Source organism: Phaenicophaeus curvirostris, chromosome 4, assembly GCF_032191515.1.
Source record: "Phaenicophaeus curvirostris isolate KB17595 chromosome 4, BPBGC_Pcur_1.0, whole genome shotgun sequence".
Taxonomy (NCBI): Eukaryota; Metazoa; Chordata; class Aves; order Cuculiformes; family Cuculidae; genus Phaenicophaeus; species Phaenicophaeus curvirostris.
The window spans coordinates 23,420,940-23,446,313 of NC_091395.1; the positions used below are offsets into that span (position 1 = coordinate 23,420,940).

Genomic DNA, 25,374 nt, shown 5'->3' on the forward strand with positions numbered 1-25,374 from the left:
GTAGAAATATTTTGAGTGTCTTAGGGCTGTAAATATGCCACAAGACCTCCTTTGACGAATAGTGTAAAGAAACTGCAAGGTTTTAATTGCCCATTTGAATTTGTTATTAATTACCACTTTCTTGTGGCCTTTGATCCTGACTTAATTGAACCCAATCAAACAGCATGCTTTTGTTTTTATTATTAAAATTTCTCCTTGTTTTTCAGTTATGTTTTCTTTCAGTTTTGTACTTCAGGTTTTGTTTCTTGCTTGTGAGAAGTTGATCTTCAAAATTATTTTTACACTATTTATGATTTATTTTCATAATGTAAAAAGTGTGTAATTATTAAAATATTAATCCAACCATTGGTGCTGATTTTACATAGTTCTACATTTCTTAGTCTTGGTGCAAAAATTGCTCTAGTCTGTGAATTGGAAAAAGCGTGTGCTATAATGTGCCAATCTGTAGTTTGAAATCTAGTGCAGGTCATGTCAGTCAATTTTCACATTCACACAAAAATCAGGGTGTTGGCAACATGTTCTGTTTTCTTACAGTTTGCTATAAGAAAACACACCTCTTTCTATTCTTAATACGTCTTTTCCCTTCAATGGCAAGTCTGTTCAGTCATCTTTTCTAAACAGGCAGCACAGGCTATGGGCATTCACAGGAGTAAAGGAAGGAAGAAGCTTTGCTGCAAGCCTTAGAGCTTTTCCTCACTCTTGAAAAGCTGCACAGATATATGTATTAACCAGAAGCTGAAACTATTGCATAGGCAAGTCCACAGGCAACCTAGGATCCAGAGAAATAAAACTGAAAATCACCAGTGCCCCTTTTGTATAATGCTGAACAATAAACCTGAACTGCTAAGAAATAAAGATGTACACAGGCACAGTGCAAGCTAGAAAATGTGACGGTCGGTTTACCGCAAATCCAGTTTGTTCAGAAAAGATCCACCATAATAATGCAAAATGCTCTTTTCAAGCACTCTGGTCTAAGAAAATGTGGTTTTGCAGCAGTCTTTTTGGTCGAAGGACGTTTTTTTAAAAATAAAACATTGTATAGCATCTGTAGTCTCTTCAAAGCATCATTTAAATATTTGGATTTTATAGTTCCCAAAATATTTCAGACAGATAAAACACTCCTCTTCGTTCAACCCAAAAATATAGTCACTCTAGGCTAAGAGAGAATTAGTACCATAGGTGTTTGACCTCTACTCTTAACTCTTGGTAATTTCTGTAAATGTCCATTAATCTTATCTAGCTCTGGTTTAGACTCTTGGGGGGACTGAAAATAGCTTTGCTGTTTTTCCCAGATGAGGTACTTACTTAGTTTAACGTGCCCAGCATCCCAGAGGAGGCACCTAGTGATTCCACGAGCAGATGCTGCTCTGACATGCTGCACGTGTGACCCAAAGAGCTGCAGGTGCTGTTGCTAGGTCTTGGACAAATCTCCATGGGGACAACTCCATGCAGGGAGCCCCTATACCTCCCTGTGTAGAGTTGACATAGAAAGTTAGCCATGGAGAGTTGTCTGCCATGGAGACTTGGCCATGAAAACTTGTCCCTTTCTGCTGCTGTCACCCCATCCAGACAGTCCTTACACAGATGAAGTCCTTGCTTTTGCTGTAGTTACTCTTAGCCTTTTCTTCCTTCAAGCTTTCTCCTTTCTCATTCTTTTGAAGAAGAAACAAGATGGCTCTAGATGCCACTGCAGCTGTTCTGCCAAGAAACAAACACAAAGTGTGTTCTGGGTAATTCCCGATTTTTCTTTCCTTTCAGTGCCACAACTACTCAGATGTTATCCAAGTCACCGTAAGCACTCTGCCTGCAGTCTAGGTATTTTGATAGTGTCATTACTAGTATGGTAACAACCAACGTGCTCTGGCTACTGGTAGCTCTAACTCTCCATGGATTTACTATTCAGTCCTTTTACTGCTTCTCTGTATATTTCAGGATCACAACCCCTCTAAAGTCAAATCTCAGCTAACCAATATCCTTCTGTCCAATAGCCTTCACATCTTACTGTGCTCATGAGATGTGACTTTCCTCTGCGATCGCCTCCTATTTAGATACTTCCTTCGTAATTTTGTGATGGCTTAAAGCACATGCATGGCTGCATGTGAAATGCCCGCCACTTCTCCCTCTCTCTTTTTTTATGGACCTTTAAATTAAATACTTAAAGGCCATTACTCACATCCAACTCTGCTTTGTAGACCTACTAAACCTGCTAACCCCTACCCATTTGCAGCAAGGACTCTGCAGAAGTAGAAGAGTGCAAGAGAAGTGGCTTTTTACGTCTTCATTTCAGACAGTTTCACCTAGTGGTTCGATTGTAACAACCACACACAACGAAATGTTTTAAAACAAAAGAACAAAACAAAACAAGGAGCTGACAAATCATTTCTGTTCCAGCAAGTAATAACTGTTTCACTCAAATAAATATTAAAAGAAAATAAATGAGGGAATGCCAAAACATTTAAGTCATATTCCTTCAAGCAGCAATTTTCTGACTTCCCAGGGTTTCTAATTTGTTTCTCTGCTGGCTTCTACTAATTTCCAGACAGAGTACTCACAGGACATTCTCCTCTCTCTTCTTCTAGCTGTAGTAGAAAAAGACAATGCTTTTGGATACTTGCTAAAAACATGGAGGTTGGATCCTCCATATATATGTACGTATATATGTGTGTCTAGATATGCAGACCTGTATATGCATAGATATTCAGGCACACAAACAACATATGAACTGTGGTGTTCAGCTAAATAAGCAAACCTGAGAGAGATCACAGTCTGCAAATATAGTTTCACTCAAACTGCTTTCATTTGCCTCTGAGATCAAAGGTGAACACGGCTCCTGTCACATCAACAAAGATTTAGGTTTTCCATGTGCTTACACCAAGACAGAATGTTCAATAACTAAAAGCAATATCCTGATAATACTCATAAGCACTTATTACCACTTTAATGAGTTTTCTAAGTGCCCACACCCAAACTGGGCTGCTCCCTCCTGGAGCTAACAAGCACCTTGCAACTTTTTGCAGGCTTTTAGGAGCTCTGTTCTCTTTGACATATTATGTTTGTTGTAACATAAATTGATGCTGGTTGAGATAAAGGTGATAAAAACAAATACGGAAGAAAAAAATCTAAAGTATTATATCAATTAGCTTGTGTAAGAACAATATATATAGAATAAATTTACCATTTAAAATATCTGGAACTGCAAACACTACTGGAACATTTAGCACAGGAATGCTTCTCAACAGAAATTATTCAGGACCCAGAAACATGCAAATAGCTCTGGAAAGTGATGCTGCATGAAGCTCAATGGGTATCATAATCTTGCTCTTCTCTGCCTTCCCCTTGGCCCATTTGTACCCAATTAACACACTCTGTACTCCACTGACTCAGGAGCCTTACTACAACATCAACTCACAGGCAAGTCCCTTCCACTTTCCAAGGAGCTGGCTGTCCCTGCAGAGTTGCAGGCAAGTACAGTTTGTCTTTACCTTTCTGTACTGAAACAGATGGTCAGTGCAAATCATTTTCCACTGACCATCTGTAAAGAGTGTGTTTCTCAGGATGCACTACCAATACATTGTTTTTCAGAGATACAACTATTCCTTTAAAAGTTAAAAAGGGAGAGGGAAAGCACCTTACTTGGATATTTTAAATAATTCTTAGCAATATTTCCTCCTTTTCATCATTCATACAGGGAGACAGGCTGCCAGCTCCTGGTACCCTACCAGGACAAAGTGCTTAAAAATGTGTGGGGAAAAAACAATTAAAATGTTCTGAAAGCAAACAGAGCAGGATAGAGAAAATAGTGTTGTGAGGTTTTATTAAATAAATAAAGAAAATTTTAAAAGAAACTATTTTAACAATTCCCTATATCTTGCAGATATAGCTACTAGTATTTTCTCCATAACATCATGAGGCAAGTGGAAAGATCCAGAGACGTCTAAAAAAAGCCAAGTGACAAGCCCTGTGTATCCAGTAGGGTCTCTCCCTGCTAATAGGTGGGATGGTGAGAGACCTTCTCTGCTGTACACATGAGACTTGGCAGGTTTATTCCTGCTGATAATATCAAAAGAGCACGCAAGAACTACGAGCCAAGAAGGAGGGATATTTTCTTGATTGTTAAGTCCTTTCCCATGGCTGTGGTAAACAGAGAAGCAACTCCGTGCTACTTAACCTACCACTCTGAGCTCTCCTGATCAAGCTTAGTATCACTTCAAACAACCGCTAATCTAGCTGTGAACAAACTTTCTTTTTCTAAACCTGGAACAAAAAGCCCTGATACCAGCATGGCTGGCTGCTGATGCATGCCTGTAAAGCAGAAGCAGCACATTAGCTTGCATATCCCTTAAATCTGTTTGTGGTCCAGCGTTTCAAGCAAGACCAGGCAGGTCAGCACGATCCTACAGCACCAGAGGGGAGACAATGCTGTGCTCGGCACTAACAGCGAGCAGGCACCAGTTGGGTGCAGGAAAATCATTGCTTCTGAAATGCCTTCAGAACCAGAGACTGGCATGCTGCCATTACTGCCTTGGCTCTATCCTTTCTTTACATTACTGTTACAAATTTCATCCAGTATATAAAGTGTACAACTTGAACTACATCTACTCAGTGCTAAATGTAATTTCCCATCTTTAAGAGACGCTGGCAAAATGGAAAAGCTTTGCAGACAGCATTCCTGGCAGTCTCTAGCCTAGGTTCAATCTGGATGTTAGCAGATCTGAATTCCTGTTCTCTTCTTGACACCCATCAATGAACCTTTTCATTGCCTGTACAATACTGCCCTAGGTGACAACTTTCACAAGTCCCTCATATCTTTTAAATCCATGCCTTCTTCTGCCTGGATAAGGCACTGAAGACAGGCAGCTGCTGTCTCTCCTGGGATGTAGAGGTGTGGCAGCTGGTTCCTCCTACCACATCTTCTATATGGCTGATTTCTTGCTTGGTGAGGCAAGGCTTCCGATGGAACAAGAATGCAGGCATGTGAAAGCTGCAGAGCAAAATTCACACTGTCTGATGAAGTTAAAGAAAACGCCTGTAGGAAAAGAACTGCTTGACTAGAGAAGCAGAAAGGTTGCTTACAGGGATATAAAAAAGATGTTAAAATCAGGAGCTATTTCATAGAATCACAGAATCATAGAATAACCAGGTTGGAAGAGACCCACCGGATCATCGAGTCCCATTCCTATCAAACACTAAATCATGCCCCTTAGCACCTCGTCCACCCGTGTCTTAAAACACCTCCAGGGAAGGTGACTCAACCACCTCCCTGGGTAGCCTGTTCCAGTGCCCAATGACGCTTTCTGTGAAGAATTTTTTCCTAATGTCCAGCCTAAATCTCCCCTGGTGGAACTTGAGGCCATTCCCTCTTGTCCTGTCCCCTGTCACTGATAAAAGCCGTCTCTGATACAAGCCAAGATGCCATTGACCTTCTTGGCCACCTGGGCACACTGCTGGCTCATGTTCAGTCGCTGTCAACCAACACCCCCAGGTCCCTCTCCTCCAGGCAGCTTTTTAGGCAGACTTCTCCTAGTCTGTAGCACTGCATAGGGTTGTTGTGCCCCAAGTGCAAGACCCGGCATTTGGCCTTGTTAAACCTCATGCCATTGGTCTCAGCCCAGCGGTCCAGCCTGTTCAGATCCCTTTGCAGAGCCTTCCTACTCTCCAGCAGATCAACACTTCCACCCAGCTCAGTGTCGTCCGCAAACTTGCTAAGGGTGCACTCAATGCCTTCATCCAGGTCATTGATAAAGACATTGAACAGGGCTGGACCCAGCACTGAGCCCTGGGGAACCCCCACTTGTCACTGGCCTCCAGCTGGATTTCACACCATTTACCACCACTCTCTGGGCCCGGCCATCCAACCAGTTTTCCACCCAGGAGAGTGTGCGCCTGTCCAGGCCAGAGGCTGACAGCTTCCGAAATAGAATGCGGGGAGAAACTGTGTCAAAGGCTTTGCTGAAGTCCAGGAAGACCACATCCACAGCCTTTCCCTCATCCAGCAGCCGAGTCACTTTGTCATAGAAGGCGATCAGGTTAGTCTGGCAAGACCTGCCTTTTGTGAACCCATGTTGACTGGGCCTGATCACCCAGTTCTCTTGCATGTGCTTCATGATAGCACTCAAGATCACCTGTTCCATGACCTTCCCTGGCACTGAGGTCAGACTGACAGGCCTGTAGTTCCCTGGGTCCTCCCTGCGACCCTTCTTGTAGATGGGCACGACATCAGCCAGCCTCCAGCCCAGTGGGACTTCCCCAGTCTTCCAGGACTGTTGGAAGATGATGGAAAGAGGTTTCGCCAGCACATCCGCCAGCTTCTTCAGTACCCTAGGGTGAATCCCGTCCGGCCCCATAGACCTGTGGTTGTCTAGTCAGGCTAGCAAGGCTCTGACCACCTCCTCTTGGATCATGGGAGCCTCATTTTGCTCCTTTAGCTCCTGGGTTTGTACACAGACGGAACAACTTTCTTTACAATTAAAGACTGAGGCAAAGAAGGCATGAAGTACCTCAGCCTTTTCCTCATCCCCTGTCACTGTTGTTCCTTCTGCGTCCAATAGGGACTGTATGGTCTCGCTAGTCCTCCTTTTATTATTTATATATTTATAGAAGGATTTTTTGTTATCTTTCACAGACTTTGCCAATCTGATTTCTAGTTGAGCCTTAGCCCTTCTGATTTTTTCTCTACACAATCTCACTTCCCTCCTGTAGTCCACCCAAGAGGCCTGTCCCCTCTTCCAGAGCCCATAAACATTTCTCTTCTTCTTGATATCACTCAAGATCTCTCTGTTCAACCAAGCTGTTTTTTTCCCCTGCCGGCTTTTTTTCCAGAACATGGGGATGGCTTTCTCCTGAGCTGCTAGGATTTCCTTTTTGAAGAGCTCCCAGCCCTCATGGGCTCCCTTGCCCTTAAGTACTGTCTCCCATGAGACTTTGCCAACCAGCCTTCCGAAGAGTTCAAAGTCTGCCCTCTGGAAATTTAATGCTACTGTCCTACTAACCACCCTCTTCACTTCACCTAGAACAGAAAACCCTATCATCTCATGATCGCTTTGTCCTAGGCGTCCACCTACTGCCACATCCCCCACAAGGCCTTCTCTGTTCACAAACAGCAGGTCCAGGAGGGCACCCTCCCTTGTTGGTTCATTCACCAGCTGTGCAAGGAAGTTGTCTTCCATGCACTCCAGAAACCTCCTAGACTGCTTCCCTTCTGCTCTATTGTACTTCCAGCAGATATCAGGAAGATTGAAGTCTCCCACAAGAACAAGGGGCATCGATCTAGAGATTAACCCCAGCTGTTTATAGAAGAGCTCATCAGCTGCTTCTCCTTGGCTGGGTGGTCTGTAACAGACTCCCATCACAAAATCTACCTTCTTATGGGCTCCTCTGATTTTAACCCACAGGCACTCAATCTCCTCATCGCCACAATCCATCTCAATGGTGTCCAAGTCCACCCTTACAAAGAGGGCTACCCCGCCTCCTCTCCTACCCTTCCTATCCCGCCTGAAGAGTTTGTACCCCACCATAGCTGCACTCCAGTTATATGAGTCATCCCACCACATTTCTTCCATCTGCAAAATTTGGGATGACTTACTGGATACTGATCTAGAAAAGAAAAGTATCATCAGCACAGGAAATTGTGTGGCTTTCCATATGTTTTCTGAAGATGAAAGCTCTTCCAAAGATGGTGCTGCAGGTGGCACAGATGAGCTACAGATGGGGTAGCAGGGACGTGGGCACAGGTTTTGCTTCTCTCTGACTATGCAGCTCAAGGAGCAGCCTCCATATGAGGAGAGGGCGCATCAGGGACAGAGGGGAGGTAAAGCAAAGGAGTTCCCACCAGTGGCTTCACTATTTTGAAATGTGATGCCTCTTGACATGAATTCAGCCCTTCTTTTTTTCTCATAGAATCGTCCCCCTTTTTTTTATGGGCTTTGATGTCTACTGAGATAGTTATCAAGGGTAACCATGAACTAATGCTGCATTCAAGCCAGTCACTTCTATATAGGCACTGTGATTACAGAGATCAGAGGACCAGTTATACTTAGGTCTTGCCTAGACTGAAAAAGGGTACACCAATGCATCAGAGCACCAGGTTACAGCCTTTTTCTACTCAAAAGCGTACAAAAACACAGAAAATCTCAGCTCTTACTAATTTGCCCCACTTCACAAGAAATACACTGGCTTTGATGCACATACATAAGTATATATCTAATCTTACACTTACAAACAAGTTCTGGGAGATAAGGAGCTATGAAGGGCTTTAAATGATGACCCTTATTTTGATTAAATCAGCTGCTCGGTGCCCCTCACAAGGATGTCTGCAGGGGAAGTACTTTGACCACCAGAATGATGAGCAAAAGGAGAGCCGCCCTAAGGTCACCGAATCACAGAATCACTAGGCTGGAAAAGACCCACTGGATCACCAAGGCCAACCATTCCTATCAATCACTAAACCACGCCCCTGAGCACCTCATCCACCCGTAACTCAACCATGTCCCTGAGCAGTGCCCAATGACCCTTTCTGTGAAAAATTTTTTCCTGATGTCCAGCCTGAACCTCCCCTGGCGGAGCTTGAGGCCATTCCCTCTTGTCCTGTCCCCTGTCACTTGGGAGAAGAGGCCAGCACCCTTCTCTCTACAACCTCCTTTCAGGTAGTTACAGAGAGCAATAAGGTCTCCCCTCAGCCTCCTCCAGGCTAAACAACCCCAGCTCTCTCAGCCCTTCCCCATGAGACTTGTTCTCCAGCCCCTTCACCAGCTTCATTGCTCTTCTCTGGACTTGTTCCAGAGCCTCAACATCCTTCTTGTGGTGAGGGGCCCAGAACTGAACACAGGATTCGAGGAGCAGTCTCACCAGTGCCGAGTACAGAGGGAGGATAACCTCCCTGGACCTGCTGGTCACGCCGTTTCTGATACAAGCCAAGATGCCATTGGCCTTCTTGGCCACCTGGGCACACTGCTGGCTCATGTTCAGTCGCTGTCAACCAACACCCCCAGGTCCCTCTCCTCCAGGCAGCTTTCCAGCCAGACTTCTCCTAGTCTGTAGCACTGCTCAGGGTTGTTGGGCCCCAAGCAGGACCCGGCATTTGGTCACCCAGCTCTCCCCCCACCCCTCCGCAACCCGTCGGGTTTTGTTGCGAGCTTGCGCTGTCTCGCACCGTCAGAAGAACTCCAGGGCGCGGAGGCAGCCCGGAGCCGAGCCTCGGCGGAGCGGTAAACACGAGTCACCGAAAAGGAAAGCCCGGGGAGGGCGGGCGAGGAGGAGGGGTTTGGCCGCGACGGCCCCGGCTTAAGAGGCGAGGAGCGGCGAGCGCGGCGCCGGCGGCATGGAGCAGCGCTACAGCAAAGCCGAGACCCTCGCCCTGCGGAGGAAGCACATCGGGTAGGCGGGGACGGCCGGGAGTGGAGACGAGGAGGAAGGTCTCCCGGAGCTCTCAGCGCCGCTTGTGTGTCCGCCGGGGTCAGCGGGGACGTCGGGGCGAGGACCGCTTTGCCTTCCCCAGGCGGGGGGGTAGGGGGTGGGGGGGGGGGGGGTGCGGACACGAGGTGATCTTTAAGGTCCCTTCCAACCCAAACGTTAAAACGCAGCACGTCAAAAGTGGCCGGCAAGTCGACGGAGGTTGTCTCTGCCCCTCTATTCCTCTCTTGTGAGACCTCGTCGGGAGTGTTGCGTCCAGTTCTGGAATCCTCAGCATAAGAGGGTTATGGAACTGTTGGAACGGGGTCCAGAGGAGGGCTACAAAGATAATGAGAGAGCTGGAGCACCTCCCGTACGAGGACAGGCTGAGAGAGTTGGGGTTGTTCAGCCTAGAGAATCAAAGGCTCTGAGGAGACCTCATAGCAACCTTCCAGTACCTGAAAGGAGCCTCAAAGAAGGCTCGAGAGGGACTGTTCATAAAGGCTTGTGTTGATGAGACAAGGGGGAATGGGTATAAACTGGAGAAGGGCAGATTTAGACTAGGCATTAAGAAGAATTTCTTCACAATGAGAGTGATGAGGCACTGGCACAGGTTGCCCAGGGAAGCTGTGGCTGCCCCATCCTTGGAGGTGTTCAAGGCCAGGTTGGATGGAGCCTTGGGCAGCCTGGTCTAGTAGGATGTATCCCTGCCCATGGCAGGGGGGCTGGAACTGTATAATCTTTAGAGTCCATTCCAACCCGAGCTATTCTATGATTCTGTGAAATGCTAATTCACTTCTTTTAACAGATTAGAGCAAGCAACCAGAATGTAGTACCCAGGTTTATGTCTAAAATACGACTACGCAGGGGGAACTTTTTGTGAATAAACTACACAGTCCTGAAAACCAGATGTTTCTGTTAAATGAAGCTGGGTTGATTTATTAAACTGAGTCAAACGGGGGGAAACTTGGGAAGGCTGCCAGCGATTGTGACCTGAGCAAGAGTCCTGGCTGTGCACATATCTGGTGCCACTGTATCGCAATATTGGTTCCTCCAGAATGTGCGGTTTTAATGCTTTCTTCAGTAGATGTTGTCAAGTCCAGATTGTTAAAAACAGTGCTGGCTGTTTGCTGACCGCATGCTAAATGTGTGGCATACATAGAAAGCTTACTAAAGGTTTGTAGAAGTCATGCCCTTGTAGAGCAGATGCATCAACTTCTCTTTCGGGGCCAGCTTAATGTGAAGGGACTCTTGTCAGCGCAAGGATTATAGGATTGGGCTGTGGTGAGCAAACAAGAAAACTTGAACAGAACAGATTGACACATTATAGAAGAAGAAAACTATTGTCCAGAAGTGACCAATGATGATGTGCACTGCTTTTAAAGTGTACCAGGGGAATAGCTGAAGATGTTAGAAAAGATCTACACAATGCTGCTAGGAACTGTGAGAAAGAAAGTAAACTACTTCATTTTCTAGGAGTCATACTTAAGGTTTACGATTTCATAATATCAGTGTATTCATAATATCAATATATTCATAATCCTAATGTACACCACAATAACTCTTTGGGTTACTTGGAAACAACTGTGCTTATCCAAGGCTATATAAACATCACTCAGAATTCAAATGACTTCCCTTCTGCTCAGTAATATCATTCAACATAGCTGGCATGTTCTCCAAGATGGGGAAAAAAAAAAGTGTTTTATGAGTACCTTGGATAATTTTACTAGGAGCCTGAGTTTTGCTTTTAAAGATTTTATCCAAAGCAATCAAAGTGAGATAATGAAATTTTTAGGACCTGCTCAGCACCTCTGAAAAAGCCTGGAAGATGTTAATATTTTGATCTTGAATGTGACCTCTGTACTGTACTGTGATCCATTGCATAATGAATTTTTGGCTGTATTATAAAACAGTACGTAATAACTTAGTTTTATTCCCAGTGAGTTACTTGGCCATGCTTGTTTGTAAAGGCATGTAAACAAACAGAGCCACAGCCTGGAGACACAGCAGGACATATAAGGACCTGGAACCACTTGCAGTCAATATGCTCCTGTGAAACCACCTGCAGACAGAGTCCTGCTTTGAGAACTCCCTCATTAAAGACCTACTTCTGTTCCCGCTATGCCTGGGGAGGTGTGCAGGAGCTGTTTTTAATTTTAGAAAGAGTCCCACTTGACCACCTTCTGAACTACTTGCAAGCTTTTTGCAGGGGGGAGGCTGTTATCTCCAGAGCTGCAAAAGGGCAACCCCCTCAGCACTCAAAGGTGGGGGATCAACTGAGAAGACTAAAATGGTGTTATTTTATAATTATTTTTAGGCCTTCCTGCAAAGTTTTTTTTGCCAAGGACCCTCTGAAAATAGTGCGTGCCCAGGGCCAATATATGTTTGATGAGAAAGGAGAAAAATACTTGGACTGTATCAACAACGTTGCACACGGTAAGCAATTTAACTTAAGACTGCTTCTATTTCATTTCTAATAGCCTCCTTTCAGGTGATAATGTTCACAGTGCCTCTGTGAATCTCCTTGTGTGGTTCAGTAGCTGACTGCTTGCTAGTAACTAATTGTTTTCATCTTTAGTTGGCCACAGTCATCCCTACGTGATAAAGGCTGCAACAAAACAGATGGAACTACTCAATACAAATTCCCGGTTTCTGCATGACAACCTTGTTCAGTACGCACAGCGTCTTACAGCCACCCTGCCAGAGAAACTCTCTGTTTGCTATTTTGTTAACTCTGGGTATGTCTGGGTATTGGGTTTTTTCTGTTATGACTACTTTACTCCTGTGTGAGATGGACACTCAGAACAGTTTGGTCCAAATCTTATATTTATTAAAGCAGGCTATGTGCACATTGGTGAATGCGATGTGTCAGTTGACATATGACCTTGGAATTGAGTAGTCTTTAGGTGGTCTGTTCAATTTTCAATCACTTGCATTGCCAGAACAACCTGCAGGGACTTGTGAGCAAAAGGGCTGCTGCAGGTCAGACTGGAAGTTTGGGTCTTCATCCTGGGAGCAGATTTGTGTTCTCTGCTGCCTGATGTTGCAAGCGCTGGGCAGGACAGTACCATCAGAGCAGATGGGAGATGGGGCTGGTGCGCTGCTGCTTTCCAAGGGTTTGTGGCTGCATTGCACTGTCAGCTGCAAAGCAGTCTGATTTCTACCAAGAGGAGATAAATATCTACAAGCAAACTGGGGGAGGGAAATAAGTATCTCTTTGTTTGCTATTTATGCAAAGAAAGAGCTATTTTTTCTTTGTTCCCTTCATGGCATTTACAGTCTCAACCTTGTGACAGAGCCTGCCTGTGAGTTATTATATCCATTAGTCCCATGCCTCCTTTTCTGTGTCAGAATATCGTTTTAATTGGATGCCCTTCCTCAGTGTTTTGCAGCTGTATCTGTTATTTTGCAGGTCTGAAGCAAATGATCTTGCTTTACGACTGGCTCGGCAGTACCATGGGCACCAAGATGTCATCACCCTTGAAAAGTGAGTGCATTGAGTATCTTATGTGAATGCAACTAGCAACTCCTGTCATTATTCCAGAAGCAGCTTTGCAGCAACCCCCTGCTGTTTGTTCTCTGCTGCCTGCTGAAAGAAATGCTTTGTTGCTTTTTCAGTAGAGCAAATTTTCTACATTTGGATAAACACAAGTTTTGAAGATCTTGGAAAAAATAAGCTTGTTGGTCACCTCAGAATGTCAGTCACCTGTTAACAGGGCGTTTCCTGCAGGGACTCCCAAAGCAGTTCAGGCCAGAGACTTGAGTGTTGGTTTGAAACACCAAGTGGTCTGGACACTGGGCTGTTCTGGAAAAGGGCCTTCTGTTTGTCATGCTCTGCTGGACACATTCACTTTTGTACAAATAAATATTCAGTGGTCAAGAAGAAAGATCCTGTAGCTCTACAGTGGTGCTGTACTGATGCTTAGCTCCAGTCAACACAAGTATGCATATAAAACCAAGCAGCTTCAAAGTCAGGATGCACTGAAAAGGGATGTCAGCCGTGGGGAAGATGGCCAACCATGTCTCTGGATTTCCCTATTCTAGATGCATCGGTAGGGTTAGTTATGCTGCTGCAGGGCTACATTTTCTCAGGCTGTGATTAGAAAGTCCAGCCAGAGCAACTGCAAGACCACATGTCTCTATCTGAATGGCACGAAGTTTGTTTGAATCAGCTGCACTCAGGGCCCTGTTAGCCTTCCTTGACTCGTGTGGCCAAGATCTGGAGCCACTGGTGGTAGCTTCTGTGAGGAGAGACTGAGAATGGAGATGACTCTGTCACTCTTTCACACCAGTGTCTTCTGTTCCTGAACATCACAGGGTATTTCTTTGCGCAGGTCCCAAGGCTCTGTAGACTTTTGACGTAGTTTCCATCCCAGTCGAGGTGGGCTTTCTGTCCTTTATTTGTCTATTGGCAGATTTTGTCCATTGGCTAATAGAAAAGTGTAAAGAAGACAAGGGAGGGCAAAAACATCCTCTCTACCCTGTGTGTGTGCTTCTGTGAGATTGTGACAGGTCTTTTATTTGCTTTGAGGTTCACATTGCTTCAAGTTTATGGCTAAATGAACGTGTTTATTCCCTGAATGAAGCTGCTACATGGTTTAGGTCAAAAGGCTGTGTTCCCTCACTTTGAAACCAAATTGCCCTCAGTAGAAAGCATCTTTAGCATATTGTAAAATATAAAGCTTTTATATTCAAACAACATTTATCCTTATCCTGAAAGTGGCTTCTGCCAAGCAATCTAGGCCTGTAGGGCCCTTGGGGCAGGTAGCATAAGATCCCCACCTTCCAATTCAATGCACGGTCTTGAGAGTGCAACCGTTGTTTGAGTCTAGCCTGCAAAGCTTGGGATGTCCAAAGTGGTGTCCACTGGCTGGAAATGAGGGAGCCAGACCCACCCACCCTTCAACTGCTTGGTAAGACTGCTTGGGCAGCTGTCTTAGTAGTGGTGCTGTCCAGGGGACATCATCATGGTCTGTCCCCATGCTGGCACTTGATTTTATACAAGAAAAATATCATCCTGGTTCCAGTCTTGCTAGTGAAGTAAAGTCAACAGCAATTTCATATTGCCTTGGAGAGAATGAATGAGTAAATTAAACCAAGGTCTCTTCATAAACAGTGCTACTGTGTTGCAGCTACAGTTGCTGATTCTGGATTATTTATGAGCACAGTTGTAAATTTAGCTCTTCTATAGACTTGGTGAAAAATGACTTCAATATTTAACACTCATGCAGTGCTTACCATGGCCATGTTACATCTCTGATTGACATCAGTCCCTATAAATTTAATCAGCTGGGGAAGGACAGCAAGAAGGAGTTTGTGCATGTGGTAAGTGTGATTTTTTTTTTCTTTTTGTCATTTTTATGCCTGTTATGCAGCATATTGGATTATCCACTTCTTGTATAAATATACTTTCATTCTCTTTTGCTGTACATACACTTGGCTGTTGGTGGATTAAATACAGCAAAATAGTTTGCTTTTGGATTTCTAAGAGGGCGTTCAGCTGTGATGCTGGTTTCCTTCATAGTGCTGCAAATTTCCTGAGTCACTGCACTGTACAGTTATGCAGATTGAAGAAATTAGCCAATAGCTGTTTTATTAGTTTGGCTAAAGATATGCAGGACTTTTGAGTCAACTTCCAAAAACTGGAAAGGCAAGCCCCTTTTCCCACAGATCTGGGTATAGAGTTCACGAGAGTCCAACTGAGCGGGATACTGTTTGATTTTCAGTCTAAACTTGTATAAATTACAATGACAAAAAATTATTCTCAGCACAAAGATATACACAAAGCAGGTTATTTTCCTATCCAGACCTGCTTGCATTAACCACAATGCCGAAGTCGTATCCACCTTTTTATACGACTTTGTTTTTTCTTTTATTCACTGAATCTCTGCCAACACTGTAGACACTTGAAGGTCATACAGATTTGTACCATGATTCAGACGCTGGAAGGGAGGTGATAAGACTGGAAAACCCCATTCTCCAGTTGCAGAAATGGATCTTTCTGCAAAAATTTGAAATAAGATGATGGATGGAGGACTCAGTATTGTGTCTTGGGGGAGGGGAAGGACAGTTTTGAAAGATGGATGAGGTAGATGGTGGCTCTTTTAACAGCTGCATCCAGTAATGTTGAACACATCACAGGGCTGGATTGAGTTTAAGCTGCTGGAAGTGTGTTTGCAATTCCAGGCAAAAATTCAGCCTGTGCTAGCTCCAGTTGTCTGTCTGTGTGGAAAGACAAAAATGCAGAGCAATACAAAGAGAAAGTAAATGTTTAATAGAAGGATAGGCTGTAAAAACAAAAAAAAAATTAAAAATGGTCTTTTCAGGCTCCTTCTCCAGATATCTACAGAGGGAAATACAGGGAGGACCACCCAGATCCAGCAAGTGCTTATGCTGAAGAGGTGAAAAAGATTATTGAAGAAACACAGAAGAATAGACGCAAGGTGTGTGTTTTGTGCTTTAGAGATGCTGAAGCTTCATCTAGTAAGCATGGCATGGGGGCGTGAAACAGGCAACAAAAGACATATTTCTTTACTCAGTTTCCCTTGCTTCCACCCCTGCCCTTCATTTTTCTATGTTGGGTTCTGTGCTCAAAATGGGCCATTATTCTACATGACGCTTTCATAAAAAAATTCTATAAATAAGCAAATGCAATCAAAGCAGTTTTATTTCCCATTTTATGCATTGAATCTGTCATTTGTAAATACCTTAGGGCGAATTTTGAGGTCAGCTGAGAAACTACATCACGAATTCTAGCAAGGTTATATAAAAGTCTCCGGAATGTGAGGGAAATACGGCAGATAAAATGTTGATACTGTATTTCTGAGTCAAGTAGCTTAAGATAGCTTTGGAATAATCTAAAAAGATTAATCTTTCAATCAGGTACAATATGAACTTGATAAAACCAGACAGGTTTTCTGAAGAGATTTACCTAAAATGTGTGTTAATGTGTTTTATTATGGTATTAGTGTTTTAAGACATGTAAGGCTTGATCCAAAGCCCTCTGAAGTCTCAGAAGACTTCAGAAGAGTTTGGAACAACATGTTCTCTTCTAGTCCAATGGACTTACATCACTCTTATTTTCTTCATCAACTTTTTTTTTATTCTCTACTAACGGATAGTTTTGTTTTTTTCTTCCCTTGTTTCCTTTCTTTTGCATATTTCTTAGGTTTTGGTGACATAGACCTGTGGCAGGACAAGTTGTGCTAAAGGCTAAGCCTCACATGCTATGGGAAGCTTCGTACTCTTTGGCCGTAGCATGCCTCTTCAAATATAGTGTACGGTTCTTTACACGTTACTGCTCGGCCTTGTTTCCAGGAAGACTGCACCAGCCCAGAGAGACTTCTTGATGCTCAGGGAGGGGTTCACAAGTGGTGTGGGGATGCAATCCCTTAAATAGCAGACTTATGCCGAGGCTTTGGGTAATATTGTATCTCTGCTGCATAGACCTCTGCTGTTGACAAGAAACAAATTTTGATCTTCCAGTGTATCTGATCCACTGCTCTTACCCTTCCTGACTTGAAATAACTTTCTTTTTCATTCCTAGCAACTGGAATTATTTCATCTGTAGGTTTTTTCTCCTCTTTTGTCAAGTGCCTCATGCTGACATTTTCCTTGTATAGTTATTTGCACTAGGCAGGGGTGCCCAAAGCATAGCCTCAGGTCATCTTAAAGTTCAGCTAATACCCACATCTGTCCAGTGTTCAGGGCTGAACAAAATAGCTGATCACCATTTATACTCATTACTAGAAACCACTAAGCAAGTTTCATTAACCTTTTGGAGAAACTGATGAGCACTGTGTGTCTCCTGTAAACTGAAATTTGTGAATAAATTTACAGGCCTCCCAGGAGCCTGATCCACTGACACCAGTATCTTCCACTTCAGCATCTGTAGGACCAGGGCTTTACAGACATCCTTGTATTCCCATCAAGTTGCAATGGTGGCCCTGGCTACTGCACATTTGGGCACCCCAGATTATGAACAAAATAAATTATTTAGCCATAGCTGTTTTCAAGAACTTTGTTGTCCAACCAATTGCGTGATTAAAATAAGGCACACGTTTAAACATTTATTTTTAGACTGTTAGATGTTTGTGCAAAGGCTAGGCAAATGAACACAACTCTCACCTCAGTTTGTTTTTTGTAGATTGCTGCCTTCATCGCGGAATCCATGCAGAGCTGTGGAGGCCAAGTAATTCCACCTGTGGGCTATTTCCAGAAAGTGGCAGAGTACGTATGTCACTTGAAAAGGACATAACCAGAAAATGAACCAAAGAAACACTTTTTTTCACTATAGGCTTATCGAGTTCAGCTTTCACCCTCTCTTGTTCTTGGCTCTGTGGTTCCTTTCTACTTTTTGAAGAGTATGCGTCCACTTCTGTTTTTTATAGAATATCATCTGACTAATTGTTTTTACCTGGATAATTGTCTTTCCTTTTCTATCTTTAATCCTCAGCCATAAGTTGATGGAAAATGAAGCTGAACCATCATGGATACAACCCTGCAGTACCATTACAGTGCCCTTATTTAGCTTCAAAATACCAGATTTTTTTTTTTCTTAACATTTAGCAAACAAAAAAATTTATCAATTGAAATTGCTATAACTGTGCTACAGCAGCCATGCTCTTTCTTTTTTCCTAACCTGGTCTCTCACCAGAGACTCCTTTGTCTTACTTTGCTTACCCAAGACATGTACTGCAGCACTAGTTATTCAAGTTATTTTATTTGTTTTTAGGTATGTGCGAGCAGCAGGTGGAGTGTTCATAGCTGATGAGGTCCAGGTTGGCTTTGGCAGAGTTGGGAAGCATTTTTGGGCATTCCAGCTGCAAGGCGAAGACTTTGTGCCTGACATTGTCACCATGGGAAAGCCCATTGGTAATGGCCATCCTATGTCTTGTGTGGTTACAACAAGAGAAATAGCTGAAAGGTTTGGTGCATCTGGACTGGAGTATTTCAATACAGTAAGTTCATAAGTGAAAGTTTGCCTTTTTTTTTTTTTTTTTGGGTTTTGCATTTAGCAATTAGTTGTTCAGGCAATTCATTCATCACTCTACCACATTACTAAGAGCTCTAGTCAATCACGGTCTAATATCTGAAAGCAACTGGAGAGGCTTTGAAATATGCTCTGTACCAAGTGGTCTATCTTTATATGTTCCAGCATCATCTCTCTGGCAAGTCATGCATCTCAGTTCACATCCATACAGATTTTCCTTATCTCCCTCCCTACCTCCCTCTCTCTCCTTGCTCTGAAATGTTAACCATGTAAAATTTCACTCTTTAGGATGGGCTCTGTGCTGATGGGACTTGTGCCCTAGCAGACCTTGCTCTTCAGTTGTCACCTAACAAAAGAGCAACCCTTTACCAGGAAACATTTGAGCTGCATGCATGCAGCTTTCTTCTTGTTTACTGAGTCCTCGTCCTGCTCTGGTGACAGCCTTGTTTCCAGCTACCATGAATCTCTTTGCTTTCAATGGAATTTATACTCTCTGGTTCAAGAAATATCACATCTATCACCCACTGCTCTTCACAGGGGAATTTTGCCTTCACATGCAATCAGAAAATCATGAGAGCAGCTTGAATGCTTCAGCTGTGAAATCTTCAAATTACTGAAACGTGGAGGAAGACAGCCCCTGCCTTGGGTGTCTTACACTGGCCAAAGTTTGTGGGGGACATTGCTTCACAGCCTGCATGGCGCAAAATCCCCACCTCTTCAAGCTTTGCTTATAACATCCCAAGTAAGGAGGGTAACTGAAAACTACATGGGTAGATAAAGATGAATGTTTCTGAGAGGGGTTTTTTTTTCCCCTATCTGTCTTTACTATCAGTTTGGAGGCAATCCAGTTTCTTGTGCTATTGGTTTGGCTGTGCTGGATGTAATAGAAAAAGAAGATCTCCAAGGAAATGCCACACGCGTAGGAAATTATCTCCTGGAATTGCTGGCTGAGCAAAAGGAGAAACATCCCTTGGTGGGAGATATCAGGTGGGTGCCTTACAGCAATGTCAGAGAAGAAAAATAACTATACTAGTAAAATCAACAAGTTTGGGTTGAGGGGAACACAGACACATTATGTCATGATTATGCCACACCTCTTTTTAAAACTACCTGAAACTGCAAGGCAATATATTTTGCAAAAAAATTGTCCATCTATCTGTTTCATTAGGTATAAGCATAGCCACTAGAAAAGTCCTGGGAGAAAGCCATCCACTTGCAGTATCCCAACTGTTAGCACACTGTTGGGATGATGGAGACCTTGTTCAAATCTCTGATCCATTTCTCAGCACTGGTGAGACCGCTCCTTGAATCCTGTGTTCAGTTCTGGGCCCCTCACCACAAGAAGGATGTTGAGGCTCTGGAGCGAGTCCAGAGAAGAGCAGTGAAGCTGATGAAGGGGCTGGAGAACAAGTCTCATGGGGAAGGGCTGAGAGAGCTGGGGTTGTTTAGCCTTGAGAAGAGGAGGCTGAGGGGAGACCTCCTTGCTCTCTACAACTACCTGAAAGGAGGTTGTAGAGAGGAGGGTGATGGCCTCTTCTCCCAGGAGACGGGGGACAGGACAAGAGGGAATGGCCTCAAGCTCCGCCAGGGGAGATTTAGGCTTGATGTTAGGAAAAAATTCTTCACAGAAAGGGTCATTGGGCATTGGAACAGGCTGCCCAGGGAGGTGGTTGATTCACCTTCCCTGGAGGTGTTTAAGGCACGGGTGGACGAGGTGCTAAGGAGCATGGTTTAGTGTTTGATAGGAATGTTTGGACTCGATGATCCGGTGGGTCTCTTCCAACCTGGTTATTCTATGATTCTATGATTTGTAGATGTTAGTGTGGGTATTCCTTGCTTTGTGTTCCTACCATGATAACTGCCTTCAGGCTTTTTCGTAGGAGCTGTGCTATGGAGTTTTTCTAGTTCTTGTTTTAGGTTATTTGTCTCCCACAGGTCCCTGGCTTGAGGTTTGCAGGATAAGAGGGAAAGATAATTGTTCTATCATGCTTAACTGACCACATAGCTTTAATGAACGCTGTGCTTATTTATGCAGTTATCCCTCTTGATCATTTGAAGTAGCCAGTTCTGAAAGACAAAAGAGAAAGTCTCCTCTCTTTTCTGCTCCTTCCTGACTTGCACCACAGGGAAGGGAATTGCAGTTGTTAGGAGTAGGTTTTACATCTGCTTGGGTTGGTGACACCAGATTTCACTTGCCCATGTTTTTTTCTTTTCCTCAGGGGTGTTGGACTGTTTGTTGGAGTGGATCTGGTGAAAGATCAACAAAAGCGAACGCCAGCTACAGCTGAAGCCCTTCACCTAATTTACAAGTAAATCGTTGTTAAGGACTGCATACAGTGATCAAACTCTCCTAATATTCCGTGTTCTACCTAACACAGATGTTTCCTCTTTCCACAGGCTGAAAGAGCATAAAATCCTTCTTAGTGCAGATGGACCCCACAGAAATATACTAAAATTTAAACCACCAATGTGTTTCACAGTGGAAGATGCAAAGCATGTAGTGGAGACAATGGATGCACTTCTCACAGGTAATTGTATTTCTTACCACTTGTCCAAACTGCTGATCATAATGCCTATTATTATAAATAAATAAAAAGCCCCATATGTACTTTTACGAAACTTTCCAGGAAAATCTGTTCATAATTCTTTCTCACAGACTCCATGTTACTGCTCATTTCTGGTCATATATGCTATACGTTAAGGAGTAAAAGTATTAATTCAGCACATGCCTGAAAGACACTGCTGAGACACTGGTAAAACTTCCCATAATGTGCTCTACCTTTTTTTTTTTTTTTTTCTTGTAACATGATTGACTCACTCAAGTTTAGCCTGAAGGTTTTCAGATTCTACTTATCTTCTATTTGGGGACCAGTCCAGGGGAAAATAATGTCAGGTATACTATTAGCATAAGGACCTCCCAAGCCCTTTCTACAGTGATGGTCCATCTCCTGAGATTATAACAGCTGGAGTTAAACTAGCATGAACCTGCTGGACAAAGGCAAAATTCAGCTCTGAAAGGTCTATATCTGAACTCCCATGCTACAGACAAGTGGCTATTTCATTCTTTTCACTAAACACCTCCAAGCTACATAGTCCTTATACATTAATCACATTGCCTTAGAAAAATGTTTTAAGAAGTATTCACCATTATTCAGTTTTTCTGTGTTATAAATTCCCAGAGGAATAGCTGATCAGGTGGGTTTTTTTTACTTCAGCCAGCTGTTAACATGACTGTATGCTTGCTTACCCCTGGTTCTTTTTAGTTTAATTATGTTATTACTTTTTTAGAAATGGAAGAAGCAACTGGAATGAAGACAGAAAATGATGCATCTACAAATGCACAGTGTAAAATAAAAGTATGTTTTTATTTTTTTCTTGAACTCTTATGCAGATAGGTGTTTCACAAAGCAAGTATAAATTACATTGGTAGAGGGCATCTTCATTTTTGGTGATGTGGGTTGTTCTATACCTTGAAACTGAGCTCAGAACATAACCTGCTACTAGAAACCTGAGTGTGTTCCTGGGGTAAGTCTAAAAAGAGCTGAGCTTAACACAAGAAACATGTTATCAACAAGCCCCTTGCCTTGCCTGCCTTATATGCAAAGAAGACCAGCCAGACTTCGGGCTGCATAAAATTGTGAGCTCAGCAGTCACCAGTTTTACTAGTCCTAGGTATTGTGTGCTACTGATGCATATTTTGCTTTTTAAGCAAGCCTTCAGACTGGAAGTTGTTCAAGTTTTTGGAGCATTTCAAAGATTTCATTTCCACCATAGCTCTTTGAGTGTGAATGGTTGACCTGCATCCAAATTAGGACTTCATAGGTTGCAGCCCCAGCTTTGGATAAATCATATATAATTCTAATGTCCTTAAAAAAATGTCACCCTCTGTCTTATTAAAAAGCTCGCTAAGCTGTCTCTTGGTGATCTTTCCAGTGATGGTGTAAATGGTGAGAAGGCAAGCTCAACTGTTTTTGAGATGTAGCAATTAAGGCAAAGACCCTATTGATTATTGGCTATCTAGATTATACTATATTTGGTGTGCAAGCCTCCTCTTACAGACATTTGGACACATCCAGTTCAGTTTCTTTCAAAGCTAAGAATTAGCACTACTAAAAAAGAAGAAACATGGGACTCAACCCCAATGGCTGCCCTTTGGATGACATGCATGTACCTTCACTGACATTTAATTTCTTTTTCAGACAACTGAAGGGATTTCTCCACCAGAAGGTGCAAATGGAAGCATTGGCCATATGAATGGAGCTGCCTGAAGACAAGAAAATCGGCTTTCTTGTAAAAAGCGCTCAGTGCCAAGTAAAGGAATAAGAACATGAAGAGGGAAAATTTCTCCATTCAGTTTGAATTTGTCTGACTTGCATTTGAGATGAAGAACATAAGTCAGACTCCTGTGATCTGTTTGAAGCCTAGTTCTACCTTTCCTAAACTGGCTGGATTCCTATTAGGCTGAGTAGGGGTTTAAAATAGCTATTCAGATACATGAGAACTGCACCATATGGCCTGAAATCTGGATGTGACAGAGCAGTCAAGTGATGAACAAATACTTTGGTGCTGATGGCAGGCTTGACATAGGTACACAAATTCAGTGAAATGTGTGGATTTAGCTGTATTACATAGAATGTGAATTGCTTAACCACCATACAAGTAATGCCAATCCTAAAATCATGTGCTTAATATGCTATTTTTACTATGTTTTAAATTTCAATATGTAATATTGAGATGTTAATTACTTCCCATGTTTTAATGGCTGAATTCACAAAACAATGCCTGAGAGAAATTATTATCTTCCAGGGTAACTTAGGTCCTATGGACCGTATTCCCAGCTGATGTAAATTGGTGTAGCTTTGTTAATGTCAACAATGTTCAAACAAGAGTCTATCACTGTGTGTGTAGAGACACAGTGTTCATACAGGGGATCCTCACTTTATATTCAAAGAAAATCAAGAACCTAGATCCTAATTTTCTATGGGTAAAGCAGCTTTTATAAATAACTATTTGTATAGAGTAATATTTTATGATTTTTTTTTCCCAAAAGTTTATCTATTGAACCCTCTCAGTCCAAAAATATGCAAGAAGAATATGTATCATTTCAGGCACACTGATTGATTGAATTTAACCTGAGGATCTCTGAAACTGAGGTTCCCAGAGCCAGCCCAGCTTGCCTTCCTATGGATTTTAGTTGTTTTGACAGTCGTGGTAATTACTGTTTGATCCTGTTGTAGATGTGCTGTTACTATTTGTCGGTGATGATGAAGAGTCACATACCAGTTGCATGGAATCCTGACATATAAATTGACATGCTCACAGTTGATAGATTACTAAAATGAGAGGATCACTGCATGAAACATGCATGCAACCACTTTGCAGCTACTGCCTACCTATGCTGCAGATACTGTAGACTGGCTTGCGTCCTTGTCAGTGTTGAATTTCAATGAAAGCACACAAGCACTGCTTTTCTCTTATTAATGCATACACAACTCAGTGCTACAAAAGACACTGAGTTCTTTACAAATGGTTTGTACTTAAAAAAAAAAGTATTTCCTCTTCAATTTTAATACCCTAAGTTCAGCTGTTCTGTAATTGTTACTACTGACCCTATTGATATGACTGAAAGTTGAGCACCTTATCTAATTTCATATTTTCCACTCTTTGATGTGTTAATGTTGATTTCCAGTGCAATGTTTTCCAACATTCTTGAGCTGGCTTACTTTTTGTTTCATGATCCTTGAATAATTCTTCCATAAAAATAAATCTCTTATTTGTAATTATGATCTTCTCCACAAAGATTTTTTTCTTTTTTGTTTAATTCTGTTCCTCAGTAACACCTGTTTGATCAGGGAAGTAACTTTGATTTTAGCTGGGAGTTGTCTCCATGCTGAAGCAGAACTGGCTCAGCTGTGTTTCCCCAAGGCCTTACGTAGCCCTCAGCTGTCAGCAGCTCTTACCCTCCAAGCCAGATGTTACCTCAGCTGCCACAATTCAGTCTCTGCTAATTCTTCCAGCAGGAAGGATGCCACAGGTGAAACTACACAAAAACCTAAGTTGGACTAATCTGTTATGTGTCGAAAGGGACAGTTTAGCTCACTCCCTGTATGGAGTGGGGCTACTTATATTACACGTCACCTGCCATGGGCATCAGCAGCACCATGCGCTTCCCAGCAAGAAAATGCTTGTTAAGAATTAAGCCCAAAGGCAGATAGCCCATCAGTCTATACCATGACACTGACTGTTGCAGCAGGTCATTCGTATTTAATTTTGAAAAGGTTTCAAAGAATAGGGAGAAAAAAAAAATCCAATTAGCCTCAGTCTGGGAGGGGGTGAAGATTACAGCTTCATAAACACATGGGGCCTATGTCTCTACCTCTATCCTCCCTGTGGTGGTTTTTTTTTCTTGCACATGCTTGAAATACATGGAAAAAAAGCATTGCTCCAGTTTATTAGTGTTTTGCACCCAGTTTCTGCTTCACAAGCCAGGAAGCTCTCTACCTATTGGTTCTGCTCATTATGCAAGGTGTGAATTACATAAAACAACCAACTCTTCTATTTTCTTTAAACTGGAGAGGCTATCACTTCCATGACACACACCGAAAAAATACCCACTATCATTTAAATGGAGGAAGCAATCCAACATTTAGCAGAAGTCGAGCTGGGCCTACTAGCACTATTACCATATCATTGTTAATGCCCCTGCAGTATCTCAGAGCACACCTGCATGACTGCACAATCCGTACTGTGAAGGGTTTACTGATTAGAAGAGACTGAAGGATGGGAGGGTGAGAGAATTAAGTCTAAACACAGAACAGTTCCAATCAGCTGAACTGAACAAATACATTCCCTCCACTGAACAGGCAAGACGCTTTCCCCACTCCTTTCCAACTTTCGATTACCCTTTTTCTTCTTTCTACTCCTCCTGTCCTAGCTGTGCTGTTCCTGGTTTTAGCCACCCTAGCGCTTACATTCATCAGATACCTCCATAAGTC

General features: G+C 43.0%; 1 protein-coding gene across 2 annotated transcripts; it reads left to right on the forward strand.

Moving 5' to 3' along the window:
• The first annotated feature begins 9,267 nt into the window (after positions 1 to 9,267).
• ETNPPL (ethanolamine-phosphate phospho-lyase) lies at positions 9,268 to 24,162 on the forward strand. Of its 2 annotated transcripts, XM_069855530.1 has the most exons (14): positions 9,268 to 9,372; positions 11,705 to 11,823; positions 11,966 to 12,125; positions 12,800 to 12,874; positions 14,619 to 14,712; positions 15,714 to 15,830; positions 17,534 to 17,616; positions 18,122 to 18,347; positions 19,212 to 19,366; positions 20,599 to 20,688; positions 20,777 to 20,907; positions 21,668 to 21,735; positions 22,579 to 22,690; positions 23,488 to 24,162. In XM_069855530.1, exons 1-13 carry the CDS (start codon positions 9,317 to 9,319, stop codon positions 22,645 to 22,647), a joined length of 1,443 nt encoding a protein of 480 aa, XP_069711631.1. In that variant the 5' UTR covers positions 9,268 to 9,316; the 3' UTR covers positions 22,648 to 22,690; positions 23,488 to 24,162. The 2 variants fall into 2 exon arrangements, with proteins under 2 accessions (XP_069711631.1, XP_069711629.1); XM_069855528.1 differs by having other exon boundaries at positions 22,579 to 24,162.
• The last annotated feature ends 1,212 nt before the right edge of the window (positions 24,163 to 25,374 follow it).